This window comes from Erpetoichthys calabaricus, chromosome 2 (assembly GCF_900747795.2).
Source record: "Erpetoichthys calabaricus chromosome 2, fErpCal1.3, whole genome shotgun sequence".
Taxonomy (NCBI): domain Eukaryota; kingdom Metazoa; phylum Chordata; class Cladistia; order Polypteriformes; family Polypteridae; genus Erpetoichthys; species Erpetoichthys calabaricus.
Window position 1 is genome coordinate 91,455,890 of NC_041395.2, and position 26,062 is coordinate 91,481,951.

Here is a 26,062-nt window from a genome sequence, read left to right on the forward strand (position 1 = left end):
TTTCATTACAAGTCTCCAGTTCAAGTAAACCTCCATGACTGCATGAAACTGGTTGGAAAACTGGAGTACCTAGGGAAAAAATTACAGCCATAGAGACAATGGATTAATTCCGCATGGACAGCAACTGGCCTAGAATTAACACCCAGGAGGTCTGGATCTAGGAGGCAGTAACATTGTCCACTGGGCCACCTCGTTTTCAAGTATTTTAATCCAATACAGTTTTAAAACTTGGAAACAATCCCCTGTGAGTTTATACTGTATGACTGTAGCTTTTTTTATTGTATCCCAATTCAAATTTCAGTTGTTGTCACTAGATCAAGATTTCTATGTGATTTTCACCTTACATTTAGTGGAAGGTGTCTCCAGATGTGACAGTTCCTATGTGCCATAAACTCATAAACATTAACATAATCATAAAAGCTGAAGACAAAAATTAAACTTTTTATTTTGAAATTTGACCATTTATTATACAGAACAAGAAAATACACAACTGAAGGTTTTAGTCCTAACTGCAGTGATTTAATGGTAAATCCAAGCTGATGGATCTGTGATGTTTAGGACTACGCCATATCTAACAAGCAGTGCTTGAAGCCCGCACCCCTCTGCATTTCTCAAATGTGACATAATGAATTGCAATTGTACATTTTCTAGGTATAAAAGGAAAGGTCATTATGATCACAAAAATAAATTATTTTTTCAACAAACATTTGTATCTTAGAATAAAGATTTCTGTACAGTTATCATATTGTGTATATACAGTGCCCAGGCCAGCAGAGACAGAAGCAGTCTGTTCACAAGCATTTCAGGAAAAAGAAATTGCAAGAGGCTTCCTGCGGGCAGTCACAGAGTTTCCCAAAGCGGGCTCCCTTCTTCACTGAGCAGTAGTCTCCAATCGCACACTGCAAAACAATATACAAGGACTTGTCAATATTCTTTGTGATTTCATCCCAGGAATCTGTTGAATGATGTCATCTGAGAGGAAAGAAAATGTCATTTTGCATTTTTGTAGTTAGTGGGAGTTCAAGGTAAACCCAGTAATGCTAACAAGAAATGGGAAAATGTCAGAAAGTGTAAGCTAAATGAAGTATATAATTACACAATAATAAAATAAGATGATAAGGTTGGCCTGGTCGGCTTCACCCTCTCAGTTTCAGGGTGAATTGCATACTGATCATGTGACATATTAGGGGGGCTCAACAACAGTGTGCCAACAAAAGAGTGCACACAATAAACATGGGGACAGCAACAAAAGTCAATGGTGACTAACCCACATGGTTACTTTTATTTACTGGAAATTTATATACTGTATATTTTTTCAAATAATATACATGAACTACATATTTTGCTTGAGAACCAACATTACACTTTCTTTGTTTCTTCTTTTTTCGGCTGCTCCCGTTAGGGGTTGCCACAGCGGATCATCTTCTTCCATATCTTTCTGTCCTCTGCATCTTGTTCTGTTACACCCACCACCTGCATATCCTCTCTCACCACATCCATAAACCTTCCCTTAGGCCTTCCTCTTTTCCTCTTCCCTGGCAGCTCTATCCTTAGCATCCTTCACCCAATATACCCAGCATCTCTCCTCTGCACATGTCCAAACCAACGCAATCTCGCCTCTCTGACTTTGTCTCCTATCTGTCCAAATTGAGCTGACCCTCTAATGTACTCATTTCTAATCTTATCCATCCTTGTCACACCCAGTGCAAATCTTAGTATCTTTAACTCTGCTACCTCCGTCAATGCCACCATCTCCAACCCATACAACATAGCCGGTCTCACTACTGTCCTGTAGACCTTCCCTTTCACTCTTGCTGATACCCATCTGTCACAAATTACTCCTGACACTCTTCTCTACCCATTCCACCCTGCCTGCACTCTCTTTTTCACCTCTCTTCCACAATCCAACATTACACACAAAACACAAATGAACAGATACCCCAAACCCATTTGAATGAAAGAGTGATTGTACTGTGCAGTCTGTCGCAACAAGTCTAAAAGTGGCACCCGTCCATATACCAACAATAACTGTTGCAGGTGAAGATTAAGCTGGACATACCTTGATTAGAACATAGAAGTCTGCAGCATGGCCAAACATCCATGTCAGGTTATAGTTAACAATTTGGATGGTTTCAGAAGATACTGGAATAATGTATTTCTAATCCTTTTAGGAATGGAACATATATTTTTTAAGAAATAACACATACTGTATTAAGGATTAAATGCACATGTAGATACATCTCTTCACCCATCAAAAGACTTATTAATGTTCTTCTCCTCAAATGGACTCAATCTCTCTCCTCCTGCTTCAAATCACACAGCATGGGGAAAAGTCCTTAAAGGAGTTGGCTCACTTATTGCACACAGTTCACATACAAGGCCATGCACAAAGTTTTGTCCTTAAGAACAATAAAACACATTTCCTGTTTCCTTTTGTGATATAACAGGCTTTACATTTAAAATTATTCAAAGTAATTAAAGCCAAAGAACACAACTGGAAGTTGTTAGCCAAAAGTAACAAGAGATTCAATCGCAATAAGTAGTCACAATATCTACAGAGAGTAAAGTCTCTGTGAAGTAGGCTTATAAAATGTCATGTTGATGACCTCATCTGACGCGATTTCTGGGTGACATGTCCTGAGCAGCTGCTGTTTGCATCATACCAATGGGAATTTTAAAAAGATGACATCCATGAAACAAAATGGTGTCATGGGAAAAAATGCCAAAACAAAACAGGTCAAAATTCCTGATAATAGAAATATCTGCTTTCAGTTTGGGAAATAGCATTATGTTTGAATTCCTTGACGTTTAATCTACATTCATTCCTTCATTTTTCCACTACTTCTCCAAGACCAGGTCACGAGAGCAAAGGTCACACGTGCCAACTCTTACTGTAGGATCTCAAGGTATTCTGGGAGATGTAATCATTCCAGTGAGCCCTGAATCTTCCCTGAGGTCGCCTGCCAGCTGGTCAGGGAGGTTTACTCTGATAGAAACATACAGAAAAATATATAAAGATCTTCTTTATTTATTCATCTGGTTTGTACAATGCTATATACTGTATACGCTGCCGTTCTTTATTATATTCTATAAGTGCCCTGAGCATGGGAAAGGCGCTATATAAATAAAATGTATTATTATTATTATTAAAGAACAGAAAATTTCTAAGTCACAGCAATCCCAGAAGATTTTTAACATAAAAAGCATAAAGACATAAAGCTAATTTTTGTAAGTGTCCACTAAGTTTCTCCTCATGCCTCACAGTAAGGAAACCAAGGTTCATGTCCAAGGTCCTCCCTGCATGGGGCTTGCATGTTCTCCCCACGTCTGTGTGGGCTTGCTCCCCCTGTCCAAAGACCTGCAGGTCAGGTGAGTTGGCCACCCTAAATTGGCCCTAGTGTGTGTTTGATGTGTGTGTTTGATGTGTGTGTGAGTGAGTGTGCTTGCCTTGTGATGGACTGGCACTCTGTCTGGAGTTTGTTCCTGCCTTGCGCTCTATATTAGCCAGGATAGGTTCCAACAAGAATCCTTGGTCAGGATTAAGCTGGTTAGAAGATGACATGACATGATGTCTCAGCTTAGAACAGCCAACTAATTGCACCCATTTCCCACAGGTTTCTTTTCTCATGGCACTTTTGTCCGAAACTCTTGTGTCTTTTAATTCCCTTACTAGTTGTGCTTCCCATCTAAGAAATCCAAGTAGTAGACCTCAGTGTATTTACTATTTACATTTGTAGTGCACCATCTATTGGTAGATAATTTGTAATGTATGTACTAATAAAATGTAATGCATTTTCATTCCAATAGATGGCACACTGCTTTGACCAATGCTATACCAAATGGAAAGGCTCTAGTTTCCTTTGCCATTTTTTATTCACCTTTAATTGTAACTGAATACTGCCAACACTGAATATTAAAAAGGCCACAGTGACATATTCACTGTTGTGCGCGTGTGTAAGAAACATTTCTCAGTGTCCACACTGCTCAATCCTAATTAAGAGATTCAGACACAATAAAGGAAATAAATGGTAAATTAAAAAAAGGAAAAGAAATGTAAGCATTAAAGATTAGGCAAAGAATATAAATATTTATCAATTTCTTAGAAATTTTTGCTGGCCAGACAACTAAACAATGAGATCAAATAAAAGTAAGAATAGTGCACTGTTGTTTTAAAAACTCTGCTGCCACTGAGATCCCCCAGGGCTGAATTTTCAAACAACTGCTTTATATAATTTAGTCGATTAGTTTTAGTCACCCATTGTTACTTATGGTCTCCTCACTGTTGCTGCATAGGCTTGACTTTTAGTAATGCTACCAGCATAATGAACCACTCAACATGTTATATTTCAACACACTATAACAGTGCAATTTTATTTTGTTTTGATTTAGAAGACTACTAATTTCCTTTGAACTTTCTGAAACAGTCTGAGGTGCCAATTATATAATGACAAGCATTTGGCTTTTTATCTACTCCTCTTCTTTCAGGTCAGGTTTAAATGGAGTCATAATCGTCTTCCATGCAGTCTCTGGCATCTGCAATCAAGTGAAATGAAATTCATTTGACTCCGCTCACCTTATTATATTGCTTTGCAATGACTTTTATGCACTGACCACATGAGAGGGAATATGAAAGAAGGGCATGCCACGCAGTCCATGCTATAAAGCCATTTCACTTGAGTTTTTGGAGTTTTGGAATTCTGGATTGCCTTCTCTGTGATTTTTGCCCCCACCTAGCATTTTGCATTTTGTGCTTTTTCACCACTATTCTTATTTGACTCAAAGAAATAAAGTATTATTCCTTACTTTAACAGTATGCAGTTTTTTGACCACTGTCTCATTTATGGATTTTATCTCCACTGTTTAGCACATGGCCCTCCTAAATGTAACTATTGTATCCATCTAATGAAACGGGTTCATGCATTATCAATATGCTTTCCAATCATAATGTGGCTGTTTCCGCAGAAGAGTGCAATAATCATGCAGCACTAGGAAGGTCATTACAAACTGTGGACAATCAGCCATCAGCACATCACTGTAGTCTGTGAGCTTCCGCTAATACACAAGTGTATGTGTATGTGCTGCATCTGTGTCTCTGTTGTATATGCATATGTGTGTGTGTATTTAGTGTAAAAGCAAAAAGAGTAAACGTTATTTCCAGACTGAAAAGGTTAAACACAAAAAGTTTGGGCTGTATACGTAGTCGTCATCAGGTGTGCAACTGAAAAGGTCAGAGCAGGTAGCAAACTGTAAAGGAGGCAAAAAAGACAGGGACGTGAAAGGTGAAAAGGTGAGAGTAGGTGAGAAAAAGATGCCATTGAAGAAGTTGAAGGGAGAGATTTAAAAGTTAGTTGGTCTTTAAGACCCTGGAGAAATATGTGATCCCTTGGTGAGAATGAGTTTAACTTCTTCTGTTTTTCTTTGAAAAGTGTCTTTAATGCCTTGTGAAAGAACACAAACAAGGGCGGAGTGGTGGCTCTGAGGCTAAGGATCTGTGCTGGTATCCCAAAGGTTGCTGGTTCGAATCCCCGTCACTGCCAAAAGAGATCCTACTCTGCTGGGCCCTTGAGCAAGGCCCTTAACCTGTAATTGCTCCAGGGGCGCTGTACAATGGCTGACCCTGCGCTCTGACCCCAAGGGGTATGCGAAAACGAACAAATTCCTCATACAAGAAATAGTATAAGGCGAAATAAAAAGAACAGAACAAACACAGAGGTCAGAGTAGCTGTGATCAAGTAATGTGAAGTTTGAACGTGCATTCTGAAACAGTTTATTAGCTCGCACACCACTTCACTTATGTAGATGGCTACTGTTAAAAGCTGAATTTACCAGAGAGGCCAGATACAAGTGTATTACTGGTGACATATTTGAATAAATTTTATTTATGTAGTGCATAATGACTGACTAACTTTTTAATCTCTCCATTCATCTTCTTTAATGGCAGCTTCTTAACACCTACTCACAATTTTCACCTGCTCTTTACTTTTCATTTGCACACCTGATGAAGGCTGAACATTGTGTCATTAACCTTCTTTCCTTCCCAGCATGGAAATAACTTTTAACCTTCTTTCTCCTTTACATATGTATACTGATGCTGCCCTCCCCTTCATTAACTTCATGTTTACTGTATGTGCCATGTGTGAGTGTGTGTATATACAGTGTATATACAGTTCCTATGATATCTGTATATATATACAGATATCATAGGAACTGGAATTCTTTGGTTCAGCCCTGTTGGGTTCAATAGGCACTGCCAGGGAGCCAAAATTGTGAGGAGGAGGAGGAGGAGGACAAAACTTACTGTAAATAGTGGAGGTAGCTGAAAGAGAAGAACACAGAGAGAGTTGTTCTGTATTGCAGTTGTAATTGTGTTATGGTTGTAGCATGGGAACCACTTAAGTTAAGAAGAGTTTCTGACAATGCAAACTTTTTGTTTGCTGAACTTATGTCTGAACCTGTGTGTGTCAGGTGTTTGGTGGCCACTATATATATACAGTAGCATATGAATATACAGTAGAACTTGTATATGTATACTACATGTGTATGTATATATATCTGTACCTGTATATGTGCATGTAATTGTATCTGTATTCTTATCTGTATATGTATTTGTCTGGATATGTTTAGGGTGGCACGGTGGCGCAGTGGTAGCACTGCTGCCACGCAGTAAGGAGACCTGGGTTCACTTCCTGGGTCCTCCCTGCGTGGAGTTTGCATGTTCTCCCCATGTCTGTGTGGGTTTCATTTGGGTACTCCGGTTTCCTCCCACAGTTCAAAGACATGCAGGTTAGGTGGATTGGCGATTCTAAATTGTCCCTAGTGTGTGCTTAGTGTGTGGGTGTGTGTGCCCTGCAGTGGGCTGGCACCCTGCCCGGGATTTGTTTCCTGCCTTGCACTCTGTGTTGGCTGGGATTGGCTCCAGCAGACCCCCATGACCCTGTAGTTAGGATATAGCGGGTTGGTTGATGGATGGATGGATGGATATCTTTATGTGTATTCATATAAACTATATGTGTATACACTTAATAAAAAACAGGGTTTCACTCTTAACTCTAGTATGTTTTCATTTTATTTCTTTTACCATTTTCTAAATATTATTTGTGAACTTGATTATTGATTATATTTTGTATAAATTATTGGTTAATGCTAAAATTATTTGTTCTTTCCATTATTTTCTTGCTACATTGAATCTAAGGGGGTGGATCGACCCCTGGTGCTATTTAAGAGTTTAGTGGGTCATACTATAAATGGGCTGCTGTGGCATTAGTTAATACTTCTGTTCATCAGCTCTCATTTTTGAATTTGGATTTTTTGTAGTATTTTCTGATTTTCTGTTTTTTCTATATTGGCCTGGTTTAAGGATGGATGTGGCAATTGTGGACTAGCTTTGTTTGCCTTGAGTTTTGCTGATTAGGTATAACCATATTTTGCCTCTTTTTCTGTTTTTAATTTTTAAAGTAAATATATTTTTTAAATAAAATAATAAAGTTTTATATTATTATTTATTTAATGAAAATAAAGCCATAAGTTTTGCACAATTCCCCTCCTTTTTTTATATAATTTTGGCTCCTTGTTGGTGTATAGGCAGGAAAGCCTGCTTCTTGAGTTTTAAAAGTGAGGACCAGTTCTGAAAGTAAAGCTTTCTTTGAGTTTAATGTGAGCCAAGAATGATAATATATATACCGTATATACTCGAGTATAAGCCGACCCGAATATAAGCAGAGGTACTTAATTTATCTACAAAAACTGGAAAAACTTATTGACTCGAGTATAAGCCTAGGGTGGGAAATGCAGCAGCTACTGGTAAGTTTCAATAATCAAAATAAATACCAATAAAATTACTGTACATTAATTGAGGCATCGGTAGGTTAAATGTTTTTGAATATTTATTTCAAAGAAAAACAGTAAACTAGCTCTGTATGTGGAGAAGAGGATCAACAAAAACAAAATGTGTCACTCTTGCTCACTCTCTCTTGCGCGTGTGTGTCTCTCGCTCTCTGCACAGGGAGAGACTGAACACGTGCGGAAATCATCGGCGCACACAAACCGAAAGGGAAACTGGCTTGTTCGTATACCGGGGGCAGAGGGACCTGACTCGAATATAAGCCGAGGGTGACGTTTTTCAGCACATTTTGGGTGCTGAAAATCTCTGTTTATATTTGAGTATATATGGTACATATACATATATATTTATATATAGCATTTTGGAGTGTACCTTGCCTCCACTTAGCTAGTGATATGTTTTTGTTTATTGATCTTTAAAGTTTGTCTGAGCTTGAGAATGTCCTGGGTAAAAAACAAGATCCAGGCCTTTAATGACCTCTTGGGCACAGCTGTAAGCAGTGTGTCTGTCTGCAACAAGAGTGTTGACCACATTGAGAGGTTTAGTTATCTCTGCAGCAACATTCATGTTTCTGGTGACTCTTCCTATGAAGTCAGTAGACAGATTGGGAGAGCATGGGGGGTCATGAGGTCGTCTGGAAAGGGGTGTGTGGCACTCCTGATATCTTTGCAAAAGGACAAAGATCCAAGTGTTTAGAGTCCTGGTGGTTCCTGTTTTGTTATATGGTTGCAAGACATGGACACTATCCAGAGACCTTAGATGAAGACTGGACACCTTAAGTACTGTGTCTTTTCTGAGAATCCTTGGAGTTCCACTGGTTTGATTTTGTGTCGAAATAGCAGTTGTTCACGGACCCCCGAATGAGGCACATTACCTGTATTGTGAGGAAGTGTCAGTTACAGCACTACGGTCATGTGGTGCAATCCCCTAAGGGTGATCCAGCTTGCAGGATCCTCATTGTTAAGGACTCAAGTGGCTGGACCAGCCTAAGGGGATGTCTATATAATATTTAGCTGTGGCAGATAGATCCAGAGGGTTGGACTGGACCATGTGTCTGCCTGGAGGGTTGCCAACCGGAATTCCAAGCTGTTTCGTCGTGTGATGGGTGCAGCAACACACTATACCAGTGCATGCTCCCCAACCTGACCTGACCTAAACACTTTCAGAATTGGCTGATGTTAAATATGGTGTCCTACGGAGATCAGTGCTAGGACTGCTGCTATTTTTATTAAATATAAATAATTTGGATAAGTATACAAGTAACAAAGTGGTTAAGTTTGCAGATGATACCAAACCAAGTGGATTGGCAGATAATCTGGAATCCGTTGAATCATTACAGAGGAAGTAAAAATGTTAGGATTGAATACACGATGGGAAAATCAAAAGTACACCTTATGGGAAAGATTTAGGAGAAGGATTTAGGAGTCATAGTGGACTCGACAGTATCAACTGCCAGACAGTGTTTAGAAGCCATTAAGAAAGTTAACAGAATGTGAGGTTATATAGCACACTGTGTGGAGTACAAGTCTAAGGATGTTATACTCGGGCTTTATGATGCACTTATGAGGCCTCTTCTGGAGTACTGTGTGTAGTATTAGTCTCCTGGCTACAAATAGGACATAGAAAAAGAAAATGGACATTGAAAAAGTCCAGAGAAGAAAATCTAGGCTGATTCTAGGAATAACGGGATGAATTATGAGGAAAGATTAAAAGAGGTAGGCTTTTTCAGTTTAAGCAAAAGATGATTAAGATAAGATATAACTAAAGTGTTATGAAGGGAATTAATCCTGTGGATCAAGACTGTTATTTTTGAAATGAGCTCATCAAGAACACGGGGACACAGTTGGAGACTTGTTGAGGGTAAATTTTGCACAGACTTCAGGAAGTTTTCTTTTACACAGAGAACCATAGACACATGGTATAAGCCACCAAGTAGTGTGGTAGACAGTAGGACTTTAGGGACTTTCTAAACTCGACATGATGTTATTTTAGAAGAATTAAGTGGGTAGGACTGGTGAGCTTTGCTGGGATGAATGGCCTGTTCTTGTCTAGATTGTTCTAATGTTTTAATGTTTTAATCAATGCAGTATCTTGCTGTGTGATGGGATGTTAAGTCTTCAATTCTTTCTTAAGGAGACACAAAATAACTCAGGTTGACATTCTATATTTGGCTGGAAAGCTACATGTGTAGTGAGCACAAATATACCACTGATAATCATGGGGTATATACCAAAGGCAAAAGTACGTCTGACAAGCTGGTCAATCCACTAGCCTGCTCACATGTTGAAGTGTCCTTTGGCAGAGCCATTTCTTGCTACATGCGGACTATGCAGGTGCATAGGGCCTCCAACAAGTTCATCCTCAGTATATTTGAGGAGTATTAAAATTACCTGTATGTTTGTTGCCAGCTATGCTCCATCATGTGTTTAATTAAGCACATATATGCTTAAAATTTAAATGTATGATATACATAAAACAAAGCTGCAATGATAGGGAAGATTTGTGGGGCAAACAGTTCAAAAAACGAAGATTATCACTAGGCAGTTGTGTTGTGCAACGAGTGATATCTACTGACAGGTGTGATGGAATAACACACTGACAGCTCACATCAGGAGGAAAATAACAGTAGACAAAGCCACTTTGATACCTAAGATGACATGAAAAAGGATTTATCCCTCTGGTGCTGTAAAATGTAAAAAGAAGAAACTTGAAGAAGAAAAATGTGGACAGAATAAATGTAAAGCATTTGTTAACGATGTTGCAAATCGATCAGAAGTGGGAAGTAACAAAGTAAAACAAGTCTGTTACTATCCTAAAATTTGAATTAAACATTTTTGAGAAAAATGCTGCTTCTGTTGAAATTATGGATACAGTATAGAGTAGCCTCATTGCTGACATTTTATTGTTATTGTCTGTAGATTTCAATTTCTTGGGTCAACTTGAGATCATTAATTTTCTTAAAGTGTAACAGACTAATGCATCACCACGGACTCTCCCCATTGTAGTTTTATAAAAATAGGGGCCTCCAAACAGAATCTTGCATATGGCCTTCAAAAAGGCTAGAAACAGCACTGGTCCTTGGGTGTTTCAGTCCACCAGTGCTCAGCTCTCTCATGAGAACCTGCATACACACCCATTTCTATGGATCTAGTTGCCAATTGCATTCACGGTCAAGGAAGGTCCATCTATGATCTAACCTATTAAATTCATCTGAGGATAGCAATACAGAAACCTTCCCTTTATAGGAGACTTGTGTATCACTTCACACACACATTGACTCATAAAGGGCCAGTTTAGTGTTGCCCCATAGGCTAATGTGTACATCTTTGGATTGTAGGAGGAAAACTGGCAGACTTGGAAAAAATCCACATAATTTAAGGAGAACACACAAACACTGAATAAGATGGGATTTGAACCAAAAAGTCCATGCTCCCTGTATATCCTGGATGGTTTTATTAATATCTTCTTATATAATACACCACCATGTTGTTCATTTGTCTGTCCAGGATTTTAAATCACCTGTAGCTCGCAATCCGTTTGACCTATTGACCTGAAATTTGGTACACATATACTATGTGACGTCTACTGTCCACTTTCAGGTTGATGATTTTTATTAGTTTTTTTATTTTTATTTTATTTTACTGTAGAATCAACTATCGGCAGCATGCAGCAGGGCAGCCGTGCAGCGCATGCGTACTTGTGCCGTTCTCATTCCCTACCACCTTTGCCGTCACTTCCCCTACCTCTTCATATCTTAAATCATTCTTGAGGCAGATTGAACACTTAAGTGCCAGCTAAAGTGAAAAATTAAGAAAAATGTACTAAGTAATTACAATACAAACACTGACTTAATCAGTTTTAACACAAAAAGATGCCGACAAAAGAAGAGAAGAAGTGGGCCGCTAGGGTGGAGAAAAGAAGAGCTGCTCAGGAAGCAGTAAGCGCATCAACCTCTGAGCAAACGAATGCTAAACATACAAAGAAAGAGTATGAAAACTATAAGTCAAGTATATTCACTGCACGTTATCATGAAGTACACCGTTACTGGTTAATAATAAAATATTAATATATTATTAATAGCAACAATTGTACTCTCCATATACAGCATTCAAGTCTATCCATCCAAATTAAAACCTTCCAATTAGAATAACACTGTTTGTTGATAAATGTTGTTTTTATTCTACCTAATAAAAGTCCTTAATACAAAACCAATTAAAAAAAATCTTTAATGGAAATTTAATACCAAAGGAAGTTGTCTAGTGTTCAGAATTATAAGTAGCAGTGAGCCAGCTTTGAAGGCTCCATGGCAGTCTGCAGAGTTTAGCCTGTTCAGAATGATATAGAAAAGTTTATTATAAGATGTACAGTTATAGTATAATAATTACAAATTCCTTCAGGCTAAGAGTTTAAGAAAAGGTACGAAACAAACAGAAGATAATATACAACTTAACTTCAAATTTTCTGAGCTGGGGGATTCGTAACATGACAAAGTTTCTTACCCTAGGAACTCGACTAAACTTCTTGTCCCATGTTGATAGTCTTCTGTGCTGAAGTTTCTCTAGAACCTCCTGAAGAGCACCAAGCTGCAATAAGCAGAACAATTTCTCTTGTTAAATGCAGTTTTGAGATATAAATTTTAATAGTGGTATACTGTAATCATTTTTGTATGATGTTGTATGTGTTCATGTCATATATCCCAGAATTCTCCTCAAGTTCAACAGCTATCTTGGGCCCAGCAACCAACTCAAACTCAAAAAAATGAGCAAAAATGTCAAATCAAACGAAACTCGCAAGAAGCACAACAGCAAAAAGTTTAAGTATTTTTTAAATTGATTTAGGAGGTTTGTATTTGCAGTTTGTATAATGAAAGGAACTCCCCCAGCTGACCTTTTATCCTGTTGCTCTGGTTACCCGTGGGTCATGACCCTAGAGGCCACACCCCTAGCAATGGCACCAATAACATCTCTCAAAATGGCAGCGATAGAAGGACCTGAAAATAGTGTTCAGCATGTAGAAATTACCAAATGAATTCATGCAAAACCTAATCATGACATTCAAAATGAATACTAATGACTATACGTATAAGGAGTACATTGTATAATTAATTATAGTTAACCCTAGTAACTGACACTGACTATTGTGAAATCAGCTACCTAATCTGAGATCTCTGGAAAGTGTTATGATGTTTAGAGTATATGTTCAATGCATTCAATGGTAATCAAAAACAGCATCATCAGTGCATTTGTTAATGTTAGTGTTTTAATATTATCCTGCTCTTCTTCAAAGTTTTTTTTACTGTGTTATCAAAGGTATCTTTTTTTCATGCCAAACAAAGGTGAAGTTTGTTTCTTTCATAATATCCAGAACAATTTTATCGTCACACTTGATTTGGATAAAAATGCCAAATTACATGAAAACAACAGCACCTTTGGCCAGGAGTATGCTCTGCAAATTGTATCTCAAATGAGTAATAAGCTACCTGACAATTGTTAGTTTCAGCTCACTACTTCGGCTGCTGGAACTGCTACCGCCATGGGAACTGCACAAATATGACAGCATGAAGACGTCAGATATCTGTAGACTTAACTTTATCTTGTCTGTTTCGCTAGTAACAGAGGTGGAGTAGAAGATGATTACAGTTGCAGAAACACTTCTGAAAGACTTCTGGCGTGCACCAAAACCACCAAAATGAATCAAGTGTTTATTTACAAAAGCAGCTTGTCAAAAAACAAGAGCCAAGGATGTACATCGAATATGAACATGTCTTCGGCACACTGCTTTAAATGAGAGCCAACAATGGAGACAGCTAGTGAGGCAGGTCACTCTGCTGGATGTGTCTTCTCATCCTAGTAATGTGAATAAATTACTGTTAAAAACACAGGCAGCAATGCGGTTGATTTGAAATCCAATACTTATGGATTAGATCAATATTAATTGAATGCACATTTAAAAGCTGACTTGCATAAAGAGTAGCCAGGGACTAAGAAAAGTAGCAGGATGATACAGGACAGAGTAAAGACCAAGGTAGGACCATGGAAAGAGAGAAAGACATTCACGTTAGCTGGCAGAGCACATCTGTAGATTCCAAATCTGAAAAAGGCCCTGTCTTTCAAACTTTGTCCCAGAAGTGAAATCTCTGATGTGAGAGCTCATTGCATATTTGGAGGAAGCTGACAAGATCTGCATAAAATATTAGGGGGCAACTCTTAGCTAATGGCAGATAAGCCAATGTGCTCAATGTGCTCTTAAGGGTGACTGATCATCCAACAGAGATAAAGAGGCCACGGAGAATTTGCAGGAAATCTGTGTGTGAAATGACCAATGCCTTCAGTTGAATTTTTAGAATAGAAGATGACTTGCATTTCCTCCCTTTTCCAAGGGCCTTTAATTTAATGAGTGAAGCTCCCTTAGCAATCCACTCCTAAATGACTCCACCTCCTCCTAAATTCTTTTAAGGTCTGGTCCAGAAGTCCCTCAGGGTAGTGATTTAAAGGCTTGTGTGACAGACACCTCACAGGACAAGAATTTTAAAAGGAAAATAAAATGTTAGGTTATATCATAAAAACTGTTGAATATAAATGATGTTGTGTTCACACTATATAACACACTAGAAAGACAACATCTGGGGTATTGTGTGCAGTTCTGGTCCCCATGCTACAAGAAAGACATAGCAGCACTTGAAGTCGTGCAGAGGAGAGTCACGAAGTATATCCCAGTATTTAAGGACATGGCAGACATTCACATGGAATTAATCCTGTTTAGTCTGAAGCAAAGGAGACTGTATGGGGACCTGTTCCATGACTTCCCAATTCTCAAAGGTATTGATAGAATACATCTAGCAAAACTGCTGAACGGTGAATCACGTAATCGAGGACACCAGTGGAAATTAATAGGGAAGTGCATTTAGGACTGAAGCCAGAAAGCACTTCTTTATACAAAGAGTTGTGGGAATCTGGAACAAAATACTGATCTGTGTCGTTGAGTCAGAAACCTTGGCGACCTTTAAGTATCTGGATGGAATATTGGGACAGCTTTGCTATTAACTAAACATGCTTGCCTAACAGACTGAATGGTCTTCTCTCGTTTGCCAAATTTATGTTCTTATGTTCCAAGTCTCACTTTCAACTGTGTGGAGAGGATGGGCAGTAAGCAAGTGTTATATTATGTTTTGTTATTAAGTTTAATGTCACTGTTCTCTGTGCCCACTGTTATGGACTCATTCATACAGGCAGACCAAGTATGGTACACAGGAACACAGCATCAGCATTTAGAATTGCCGAGCCAAGCACAGGACTAGAGAGCCAAAGACAACTGGAGAATAGAATAGTCAACCTAAAGACAGACTAGTATATTTCTGTCTTCTGTCAGCACACCATCCTCTTTCCTTGTTGGGAGAATGAGAACTGTATGTAGGCATTGTGCTATTCCTGTATTTTTGAAGGTGGGGTTTGAGTCCTTTCCTGTCCTTGTTTGGATCCGGAGCCAAGAGCCTGCACATTGAGCAACCAGAATATAAGGATCAACCTACGGCCAACACACTTTGAAGCTGCCGGGCGGAAGATTATGTCTTCCATCCAAGGCTGGGCGGAAGATTATGTCTTCCATCCGGTGAAAATCCTTTCAGCATGGTGACAAAAGATGGCAGACTGCGTAGGTCAAGATACCCACATTGCTTGATATGTCTGTCATACGCTTCCCTGTCTGTAATACCACGTGAACCCGTCAGTAAAGAGTTAAATTATCCTTTTTACTTCTCGTGTAATCTTTTAACCGTCATATTGCATGCTGGGGGGGATAATACCTTTTTTATTTATAATTATTTAAATTCAGGTTAATTAAAACGCCTCAATTGAAAAGAACACATTTCCAGAGAGCTAATGCCTCTTAAGGAAACACCAAGTCATTGCTAAAATTTCAAAATATGAAAATGAGGTTAGCTTGGGCCTGGAACCGCCAATCTGAATATACTCCTAAATTAACACACATAATAAATAAATGATTGAAGATGTGGATACTGCACAGCTGTTAAGCTGTGCTTGAAGCTGTTGTCCTGTGAGGTGTGCACCATGCAAGCTGTTGCTTCTCCGAATCTGTCTTCCGATTCTGTTGTGGCTTTGGTTCTGCCAGACTTTTTCCTGTATGAGTTTCCTCTAATTTCCAAGTTCCCATTGTTCTCACTGGCATCTTGGGTTTCTTCACAGGTTCTCTAAAGGAACAAACTGAACTCCTATGAGTTGTAATAGTCTGTCTGTCTTCCTTTTTTAAACTGCCTTTTTCTTGCCAATAGGATTGCAATATATGGTACAACAGTGTCCAAATAATTATTACTTGTTCCCAAAAAAAGGCCTTTTGTATAACAAAAAAATTATATCATCTTTCAGTTTTTGGTAACCTAAATGTTCTTTTTTACCTTATGCCATACATTTGTACAATTTCAGGTTATTCACCGGACTTGAACTGCTTACATAAAAAAAAAAAAAAAAAAAAATAGAAAAAATTGGAAGAATTCTAAAACTTGAACGGTAATTTATGTATACTGTATACTGGAAAAATTTCATATATACTATATAATGCACGTTTTATGTATAACATTATTATTTGTGTTTATGTTGCACTTCTTTTTTTATATTTTTACTCATTGTAAAGTACTCTGGTCTTTTAAGTACTTAATGGAAAAATCTGAATTCAATTAAAACTGAACTGAATTTATGCTTTGATTTTTCAATATTAATTAATTTATTTTTATTTATATCTTCACAGGCGTTCAGTGCACAGGTTTCCTGATCCTGGTTGGCAACCCCCCAGATGGAAATGACCATCTATCTGCCACAGCCAGGTTTTATATGGGCATCCCCTTGGCCTGGTCGTCAACAGTGAGGATCCTGCAAGCCTGATCACCCTCTGGGAATTGCACCACATGGCTGTAGTGCCGTAACTCCATCACAAAGCAGGTAATGTGCCTCATTCGGGACTCCATGAGCAACTGCTCATTCAAGACAAAGTCAAACCAGCGGTACCCAAGGATTCTCCAAAGAGACACAGTACCAAAGGAGTCCAGTCTTTATCTCAGGTCACTGGATAGCGTCTATGTCTTGCAGCCATATAGCAAGACAGGTAGCACCAGGACTATAAAGACTTGGACCTTCGTCCTTTTGCAGAGATATCAGGAGTGCCACACACCCCTTTCCAGTGACCTCATGAACCTCCATACTCTCCAAATCCATCTACTGACTTCATAGGAAGAGTCACAAGAGACATGAATGTCACTGCCAAGGTAAGTAAACCTTTCAACAAGGTCAACACTCTCTCCACCGACAAACATACTGCTGATGGCTGTGCCCAAGAAGTCATTAAAGGCCTGGATCTTGGTTTTTATCCAGGACACTCGCAAGCCCAGACACTCAGACTCCTCGCTCAGTTTCTTGAGAGTCCCGATCAGAGCCTCCATTGACTCCGTGAAGATCACAGCTTTGTCAGTAAAGTCAAGGTGAGCAGGCCCGCACCTAGGAAATTCTGGGCCCCAGGCAGCTGACAGAGTTCGGTCCCCTTTCATGTTTCAAATATGTGCGTATATTTTAAAACGCCACTTAATTTCAAAAACCTGGTTTTTGACGAAGGGTTTTGAAAGTCTATGGTTAACTAGGAATAGTTTATTCTGAAAAACTCATTCTGAATATAAAATCTCTCTCCATATTGTGTAAACATCATGGTAATCAGCAGTTACTGGCTGGTGGGTTAATCCCTTAACGCTTTGCTGACCATTTTCTAATTTTAATATTTGAAAAATCATCAATGACTTTATCAAAGCTTATGGTATTTGCAAGTTCAAGTTCAATGGATCTGCGGTGGGTTGGCACCCTGCCCGGGATTGGTTCCTGCCTTGCGCCCTGTGTTGGCTGGGATTGGCTCCGGCAGACCCCCGTGACCCTGTGTTCGGATTCAGCGGGTTGGAAAATGGATGGATGGCTGGAAGTTCAATGGATAACGTTGCGAGACCATTCAGCCTCTGCTGGGTCATAGTCGACCGCAAATGATTATTTATAATTGCAAGTTTACTGAATGATCTTTCCCCTTGTGCCACAGAGACAGGGAGACAACAAAATATCCTCAACGCTACGCATAGTTCTGGATATATGCCTTCAAGTCCAAGCTCAAACAAAACACGCTAGTTCAGTTTATATCATGTCCGTGTTACTGGACTGGTGAACTAAACAAAATTAAATTACAATGCATGTATTGTACAATAGCGCGCGTACCTGTCTCTGACTGCTGAGTGAGTCTGATGACAGCCGCTGTTAAGACCAAAAGTCCAAATACAAAATTAACGCAGATAGGCGCTTCTCTTCACTGTTCACATAATAATGAAATAATACCAAATTATAAGCTTTTGTAAAGTCTAACTCTAAGCGTGCATTGAATGAATAACTTCCGCGATTCGCGAAGGCAAAAGGTGGAGTCTAAACATAAACATTGCCGCACCGCCACCGGCACTCATTACGACTTGCGTATGTTATCTTGATGACGGACACGGGACAGCCTTTATGAGAATGCCGCTGAAGCTCTCGGTCTTGCATTTTCCCACGGTTCGACGGATGACGGAAATGGAGTTCAAACTCAAAGCAGCTAGATCCGAGATCGTACCCACCGGCGACCGCTGTATGACGTCGACGCGCCCCTTCTTGATAATAAAGGACCTTTCGAGAAAAAAAAAAAAAAAAAACTTGAAAAAGGGCGGGCCCCTATCTAGCTCGGGCCCCTGACAAGTGTCATGGTTGTCCCCCCCTAGGTGCGGGCCTGAGGTGAGTGAATCTTTCTTCACCAACAGATGCCCCACAGCCGCTGGAACCCACGACCTTGCCCAACACCCAGTCAATACAAGCACTGAACAGAGTAGGAGCGAGAGCACACCCCTGAAGAACCCCAGAATCAACTGAGAAAAACACAGAGGTCCTGCCTTCACTCTGCACAGCACTCAAAGAACCAGTGTTCCTGATTCACTACTAATATTCATGGCATCACTAATGTTTTGATTCTGCTGTGATTGAATTCAGAAACTTGATATATTATGTTTGTTTTCAAGACAAATATAAAAATCACTGCACTTGTGAGAATTACTTCATAAGAATTGCCAAAAGATTACAAAGATTCCCATATTATTATTATGTAACCAAATGATGTAATGTCTGAATCTCCCATTTTCAAATCTCAGTCTCATTAGGTGATTTGCATTTTTTCATATATAAAAAATTGTAAGATGTTTTAAAATTGGACTGAAAAATAATGTGTGATGTAAATAAAAATTAAGTTTTGTGAAAATGTAGTGTGGCAAGGCATGTTTTAAAAAAGTCTTTAAGTAGCTGTTGTGTCATTTTTCAGTATGAAAGTAGCTGGACTTAAAAGCAAACATCTAAAAAGTGCATTTTAGTAAAAGCCTCTGAGCTATTTATCTTCCTATGCAAAGCCAGTTTGTATGCATGTTTGTGTTCCTCCTGTTAAACTTTCTCTTTGTTTTATATGTTAGAAATCATACTATTTTTGTTCAGTTCAAAAAATGTGTTAATGCTTTTAATAAAAGCCATTTGATCATCAAGAAGAATTTCAAAAATGGACTCGTACTTTATTACACATAAACTAATGATCATGGCAGCATTTACTACTCCATTTAGAAATCGATGACACCTGCCATCTAAAGTAACTCCAAGTGAGTGTGTGTGTGTGCAGGTGGTACCCTGGGTTCTTGCCTTGTACCTGATGCTGCTAAGAGAGGTGTTGGTTCCCTGCAACTCTGAACCCAATTAACAGGTAAGAGTGTATAAAGTTATGTTAGAATTGTGATTATAATAAATATTTGACAACCTAAAATGAGACAAAAAATTAAACGGTAACATCATAACAGCAATAACATATTTTATTGCTGCTTTTACCATCTGGAAAGGTAAAAAATAGACATAACAAATGCAACTTAGGGTGGCACTGTGGCACATTGGTTGGCACTGCTGCCACACAGCTCTCCTGGAGACTTAATCCCCAGCCTGGTCACTGTCTGTGTGCAGTCTGTATGTTCTCCTCTGTCTCTGAAGGTTATTCTCCAAGTAAAACCAATACCCTTAAGGAATGGCCCCGTGTCCGTGACTATGGAGTTAGTGGGCCCTGCGATGTTCTACTACCCTGTCCAGGGATCTTTTTTCCTGTGCTGCTAACATGGGCACTGGCTCCCCTTTAATCAGGAAAGAATAAGTAAGTTGGCAAATGAATTAATGGATGGATGAATTCACAAGGAGAACGGATGCATGTAGAATTTAGAATATCCGAGGCTATTAGCCCCTCTTGTACTCCACTCAAGCAATCAATGACTCAAAGTTAGATGCCAGAACTACTTCCGATGAGTAGTCATTACACACAGTACTAAATACGTGCATGACATATCAAGTTCTCTGTCCACATGCTCACTATGTAAATATATTGTTTGCATGAATTCGCCACTTTTAGATATTTATACAACAACATTTACTGGCTTGGAAGAGCACACTGTCAAAAAAACATTCTTAAAGAGGTAATGAAAAAGAAAATATCAAAAAAGGAAAATAAATTAATTTTCAAGCTTATGAAAATGTTTTCTTTAGCTTCCATGGCTAAAGTATACATATTCCCTAGTTTTGATGGAATTATGTTTAAAAGGAGATACTAAACATAGAAGCAAAAATAATAAAAAAATAAAAGAGCCTTCTAAAAGCATACGGTAAACAAGAGCAGCCCATAGCAGATGACCCCCTTGCAATGATACAATAGTAATGTTAGTGTCCCCAGTACATTTTTTGTAAATATTGCAAACATTGTCAATTGGCAGTAAATTTTCTTCACATGTTTTGTCCAAAGTCAATGAAGTTTTGATCCTTGCTCCACATTTGCTAAGATCGTTTGTTTGTCACAGGCCCTGCTCATTTTGGGTTCATGAATGTTCCAGCCACGGGTAAGAAGAGGAATTATAATTTGGACTTCTTTACATTTTACTGCTTTTTTATCCAATGTGTTAACCACCACTACACATGTAGCCCTATGTGATCTAATAATTCACTTCTGTATGCAAAGTGACAATCATTTCTGAACTATTGAACTATTAGGAATTCGTAATAAAGTATACATTACTGCCATCTGCTGGGAAACAACATAAGTTTCCAAATCTACTGAATCTGAGTTGGAGTCATAGGGGACCAGAGGCCACCCTGGCATCATTGGCCACATCATAGGAAGCAGCCCTAGAAAGAACACCAGTCCATGCAGGACCCATTAAGGCCCAAAGGTTTCAGTTTGGAATCTCAAATCCCCTTAACTTGCACATCTTTGTTGATGTGTTAAGAAAACTCCAACAGACACAGGGAGAACATGCAAATACAACACAGGCAATGTCTAGGCATGGAATTCAAACCCCATCCACTATATCTATAAAACAGCAGTGCTACCCACTGCAACTCTTCATAGCACAAACTAACCTTTAAAACATTAACAATATGTAATGTAATATTCTCAAACTTGCTTAATACATTTCAGAGTTAAAGGAGACCCAGAGCTCATCCTTAAAGTATCAGGCACAAGGTGGGAATCAACCCAGTGCAGGGCACTAGTCAACCACAGGACCCACTTACACAGACACTCATACAGAGCAGGCTTAGAAGTGAAAAACCTCTCAAAAATGAAGAGTTTATTGAAACTGCAAAGAGAATAAAATACAAAGCGAGTTTTTTGTAAGTCAACAAATAGTTACACATTTACTGAACAAACATATCAAATACAATGAAACAGACAGAGAAGAAGCTCTATGATATATATATAAACTGAATATATAGAAGCTTTTATATACAGAAGAAGCTTTACTTGGAAAACAAAGCTTGGCAAGCCACCTAGCTGTTGGAGTTACCCATATAACCTTTGTGATGAAGCAGGAGGTACAGCAGATGGATGGACATCAAATAACTACTTTACTTTACACATGTGAAGATCCTGCTGTGTGTACCATTACCATTTCTTTCTTTATTTCCCTGCAATATATTAGTGAATGATACCATTCTTTCCAAATTTCTTTAGTGCTTTAATTGATTTCTGTATCATTGGTGTATTGTTCTACTTTCAGGTATTAAGATAAAAAGTGCACATTTTTTGTTATCTGTATTTCTGAAAATGGAAATGAATTGCATTTTGGCCACATGGTGATTGCTTTACAGCTTCAGATACTAAGCTTCAGTTTCTGGTCAGGTCAATGTCTGAACCAACACACAATGTATCACCACTCTTCAGAACAATGGTGAATAAAATCACCATACATGGACATTTTTCTCCCTCAATCAGGCAGTCTCTATAGAACTGTCAGATTTAAGAACAGTTTCTAGCCGCAGATAAATCAACTATCATATGTGACAAACTGTCTGTAATCAACTGAGTGAATTAAGTGCCACATCTTGAGTTATTCTTGTGTATGTAATGTAATGCTTAGTATAATTTATTTATTATTTTTATGATTATTATTAATATTAGAATTATGTTTGAGGTTTTTCTCTTCCTGATGTTTTATGTTGATTATTGTGTCTGCGAGGAACATTATGCAAGTAAGAATTTCGCTGTACAATATGCATGTAACTAAATAAAAGAGCCTGACCTTGACTGCCTGTCTGCGGCGCCCTAATGTGTGCATGTATTTCTTTCCCAGCCACACAGCCTTCTTTCACTGCATGTCCCAAAGAAGTGCATGTTAAGTGAAAGTGGTGCCTCTTAGTTATCCCGGTGTATGTGAGTGAGCTCGGAATGGCTTTGAAATTGAGACAGCAGGCTTGAGAAGTGAATACATAATTTGTTCTGTATTAAAGTATTACCAACTAAATTCTTATTTATGGTTATTAAAATGTAGATGTTAATAATATTCATATGGATTTTTCAACCACTATCACCATTACGATACATTTTCTGAAGGCTTATTCATATATTGTTTAATAATCATTTACAGAACATGACTGCTTACCTTAAAAGAGTCAGACTGCTTGCAGTTTCTTTATAGAAGTTTATTTTTTATTGATCTGTACTCTAAAAAGAAAGCAATCATCCATATGGCCTGATTTGTTTAAGATATTGTACTGAAGCTCTTACAGATAAGTACCTTACTCATTAATTAAATCCTTAAAGCATATATATCTTACAAATCCATATCTACTGTACAGCATGTTTGAGACTAACAGCATCATGCACATAACATTCTGTTAAATTTCCAATTGCTAAAAAGGTAACCATGGAAAATTACAATAATAGGTTTGTCTGTACACAGCATATGTAGATTCATCAGAAGATCACCTCCTTACTCCCAAGTTGCATGTGTGAGAAGATTATTATGTACTGCCTTGTGCAGGAGTGCTAGACACATGAAGTTGTTTCATTTAAAGCTGCCCTTCTCCATTACAATGATCATTCATGTACTTGAAAAATATCAGACATCAGGTATGAGAGTGTGGTGTGTCAGAGTAAGTAATATGTTCATTTTTAATGCAACTTTTCCCAAGCAATTCAGAAAACCATCTAATAATATCAACACATTGTTAATGGAATTGTGCATTTTTTAAAAGAAATTATATATTAAAGCAAATGTTTTGGATTAATCATTGCAGTCAAATGCAGTCAAATATGATTTTAAAATACCTTTCAAGTAGGGAAAGAAGGAGGGAAACATAGAGCTGCAACGGCTGCAATAAAGTCAAAATAATGTAAATCGAAATGATCTATTTTAAAGGTTGAGTCAATTGAAGCCACTATCATTTAATACAGCTGGAGCTCAGAAAGGTCTAATGAAACTGCGAAGTTGATTAATTTAAAAACCTTCAGTAAAGGAAATCAAAAAGAACTGCGACTTTCATTATAGAGGAATAGTAAAGACGAGTTCCAGACCTAAAGTACAATTAGTGAATTTCTAGAACAAAATAAGCACAACGAAAGTAATACACCAAAACGCTTACCAGTTCCTTTTCTTGCTCGCTATCAATTGTTTTAACAGGAAATTCGTCCAGCCACCTGTCTTCTACACGACGGGACTGGATAACAGAGTACATTAAAAAGAACAAAATCAAGATAAATACGATGGCCTTTTTCATAGCTCCAGCACAGAGGTTTGTTGTTGGAACTTTTACGACGCGTCTATTGATCCGTACTCACAGAGCGCGACTAATCATCTGCTACGCCGTTGCCGTCCGAGGTGCTTAAATTAGCGGCACTCAGCGTGAAGCCCAGAAAAGTAAGAGGCGCGCGCCCCTGCCGGCGGGCCCGCGCACACAGCTGGACACACAGACGAGTGGAACTGCGTGCAAACCCACAGCTTTAAACAGAAAGGTAATTGATTGGTCAACTTAAGAATTCAAGAATATGTAACTGTACTATTGCTAGTACATTTTTAATGTTTTGCAAGTTTTTAAGCAATTTTAAATGGATTTTGCCTTATCTTAAATAATATTAAGCACCTCAAAGGACTTTCTTTTCAGCAAATAATTATAATAATTAATTTAACACGTTATTAAAGGATGATAGTACAAAACAAGTATTGTCAGACGTTTAAACACCAACTGGAACTGAAAAGTATATTCGTCAGATTTAAGGAGGAAGATATGGCATATCTAATTCACAGAACGAGTTAAACTGCTTTTCGGATCTGTTCCTGACCCACTTTGTCGTAGCCGTCACTCACTTAGTTGTTACATAAAATGAAAATGAAAGAAACTATCTTATTTAATCTACTCTCAATTACTCACTTAATCCTTTCCGTTTTTAGACGGGCTTTGCAACCAAATAGCATCAAGTGGTTCATTTAACCAAGAAGGAAAAACAACTTCCCTTAATAGTTCTGAGTAAGATGCGGCAGCGGCTTAGCTTCTCTTCTTATGTGTCAGAGCCTGTTATCAGCATTGGCAACGTTTACGAGTTTTCAGTTTAGTTTTTTTTTTTTTTTTTTTTTTTAACAATCGTGTTATAGTATCATTGTAAGATATAAAGTAAAAAAAAAAATTAACTTATAAAGTAGAACCCTAGCAACACTGAACGAAGTCACCCAAAGTATAAAATGCTTAAAGGGGTTAACTGAAGATTCAAGAAGATAATTTCTTTATAACTCTCAGCCTCCAAGGCAGTAAGTTCAATGGCCAACAAATCAGTTATTATCCTTGTAGTTGGTTGCCATTTTACGTCCTATGAATGATTCACTTAATGATCAAATGTATCCGATGATCAGATAATATATATATATACCCCAAACTTTTAAATGGTGAAATCTTCATAGAAATTGATACTTTTAATTATCAAGACACCATTAAATTGATTTACAAAATAGCCAATACATTACTATAATTATATCCCGTGTCATCTGCAACAGAAAAAGGCGACTCCGGGATGCTGAGCACAATACACTTTTCTTGTCATCTTCTGTCCAATGCATTTGTTCCTTTGCCCATTTTAACCTTTTCTTTTTATTTGACAGTTTCACATATGGTTTTGTGAATTATAAAGTAAGCCATTATAAACATTAGTAATGCCTTGGCTAAATTTGTAAATCAGCATAATGGTACCTTCATAATAAAAGGTATAAATTGACATCAAATTTATAGATTTACATCAAAACATCAATCATCAATCATTTTCTGGGTGATTCCAAGTTTATGTAATTTATGTATGCTCAAAAACAAAGTCAACAATTGAAATCACAGGCTGATGCCACTTGCGTGAATTTCAGCACAGCAAATCATAATGTGATTCAGTAGTGTGTGCGGCCCCCAAATGCCTTTATGCACTCCCAACAACGACTGGGTGTACTCCTGATGAGACAGCGGGTGGTGTTCTGGGGGTATCTCCTCCCAGACTTGAATTGGGCATCAGTGACCTTCTGGAAGTGTGTGGTGCTACTTGGCAGTGTTGGATGCACCAAAAAAATAATGTCTCAGAGGTTCACAGTTGGATTCAGGTCAGGGGAATGTGCAGACCAATCAATGGTGTCAATACCTTCATCATCCAGGAAATGCCTACACGCTCTGGCCACATGAGGCCAAGCACTGTCCTGCACCAGGAGGAGCCAAGTGCCCACTGTGCCAGCATAAGTTCTGACAATGGCTCTGAGGATTTCATCCTGGTACCTAACACCAATCAGGGTATTATTTTCTAGCTTGTGGAGGTCTGTGCGACCCTCCAAGAATATGTCTCCCCAGC

The 26,062-nt window shown here is 38.4% G+C and overlaps 1 protein-coding gene across 1 annotated transcript; it reads right to left on the minus strand.

Moving 5' to 3' along the window:
- Nucleotides 1-439: 439 nt before the first annotated feature.
- On the minus strand, nt 440-24,083 carry LOC114642764 (cocaine- and amphetamine-regulated transcript protein-like). The gene is made up of 3 exons (XM_028791591.2): nt 23,833-24,083; nt 12,340-12,423; nt 440-899 (listed from the first exon to the last, which is right to left on the minus strand). The coding sequence occupies exons 1-3, from the start codon at nt 23,965-23,967 to the stop codon at nt 792-794; spliced, it is 327 nt and encodes a 108-aa protein (XP_028647424.1). The 5' UTR covers nt 23,968-24,083; the 3' UTR covers nt 440-791.
- Nucleotides 24,084-26,062: the final 1,979 nt, after the last annotated feature.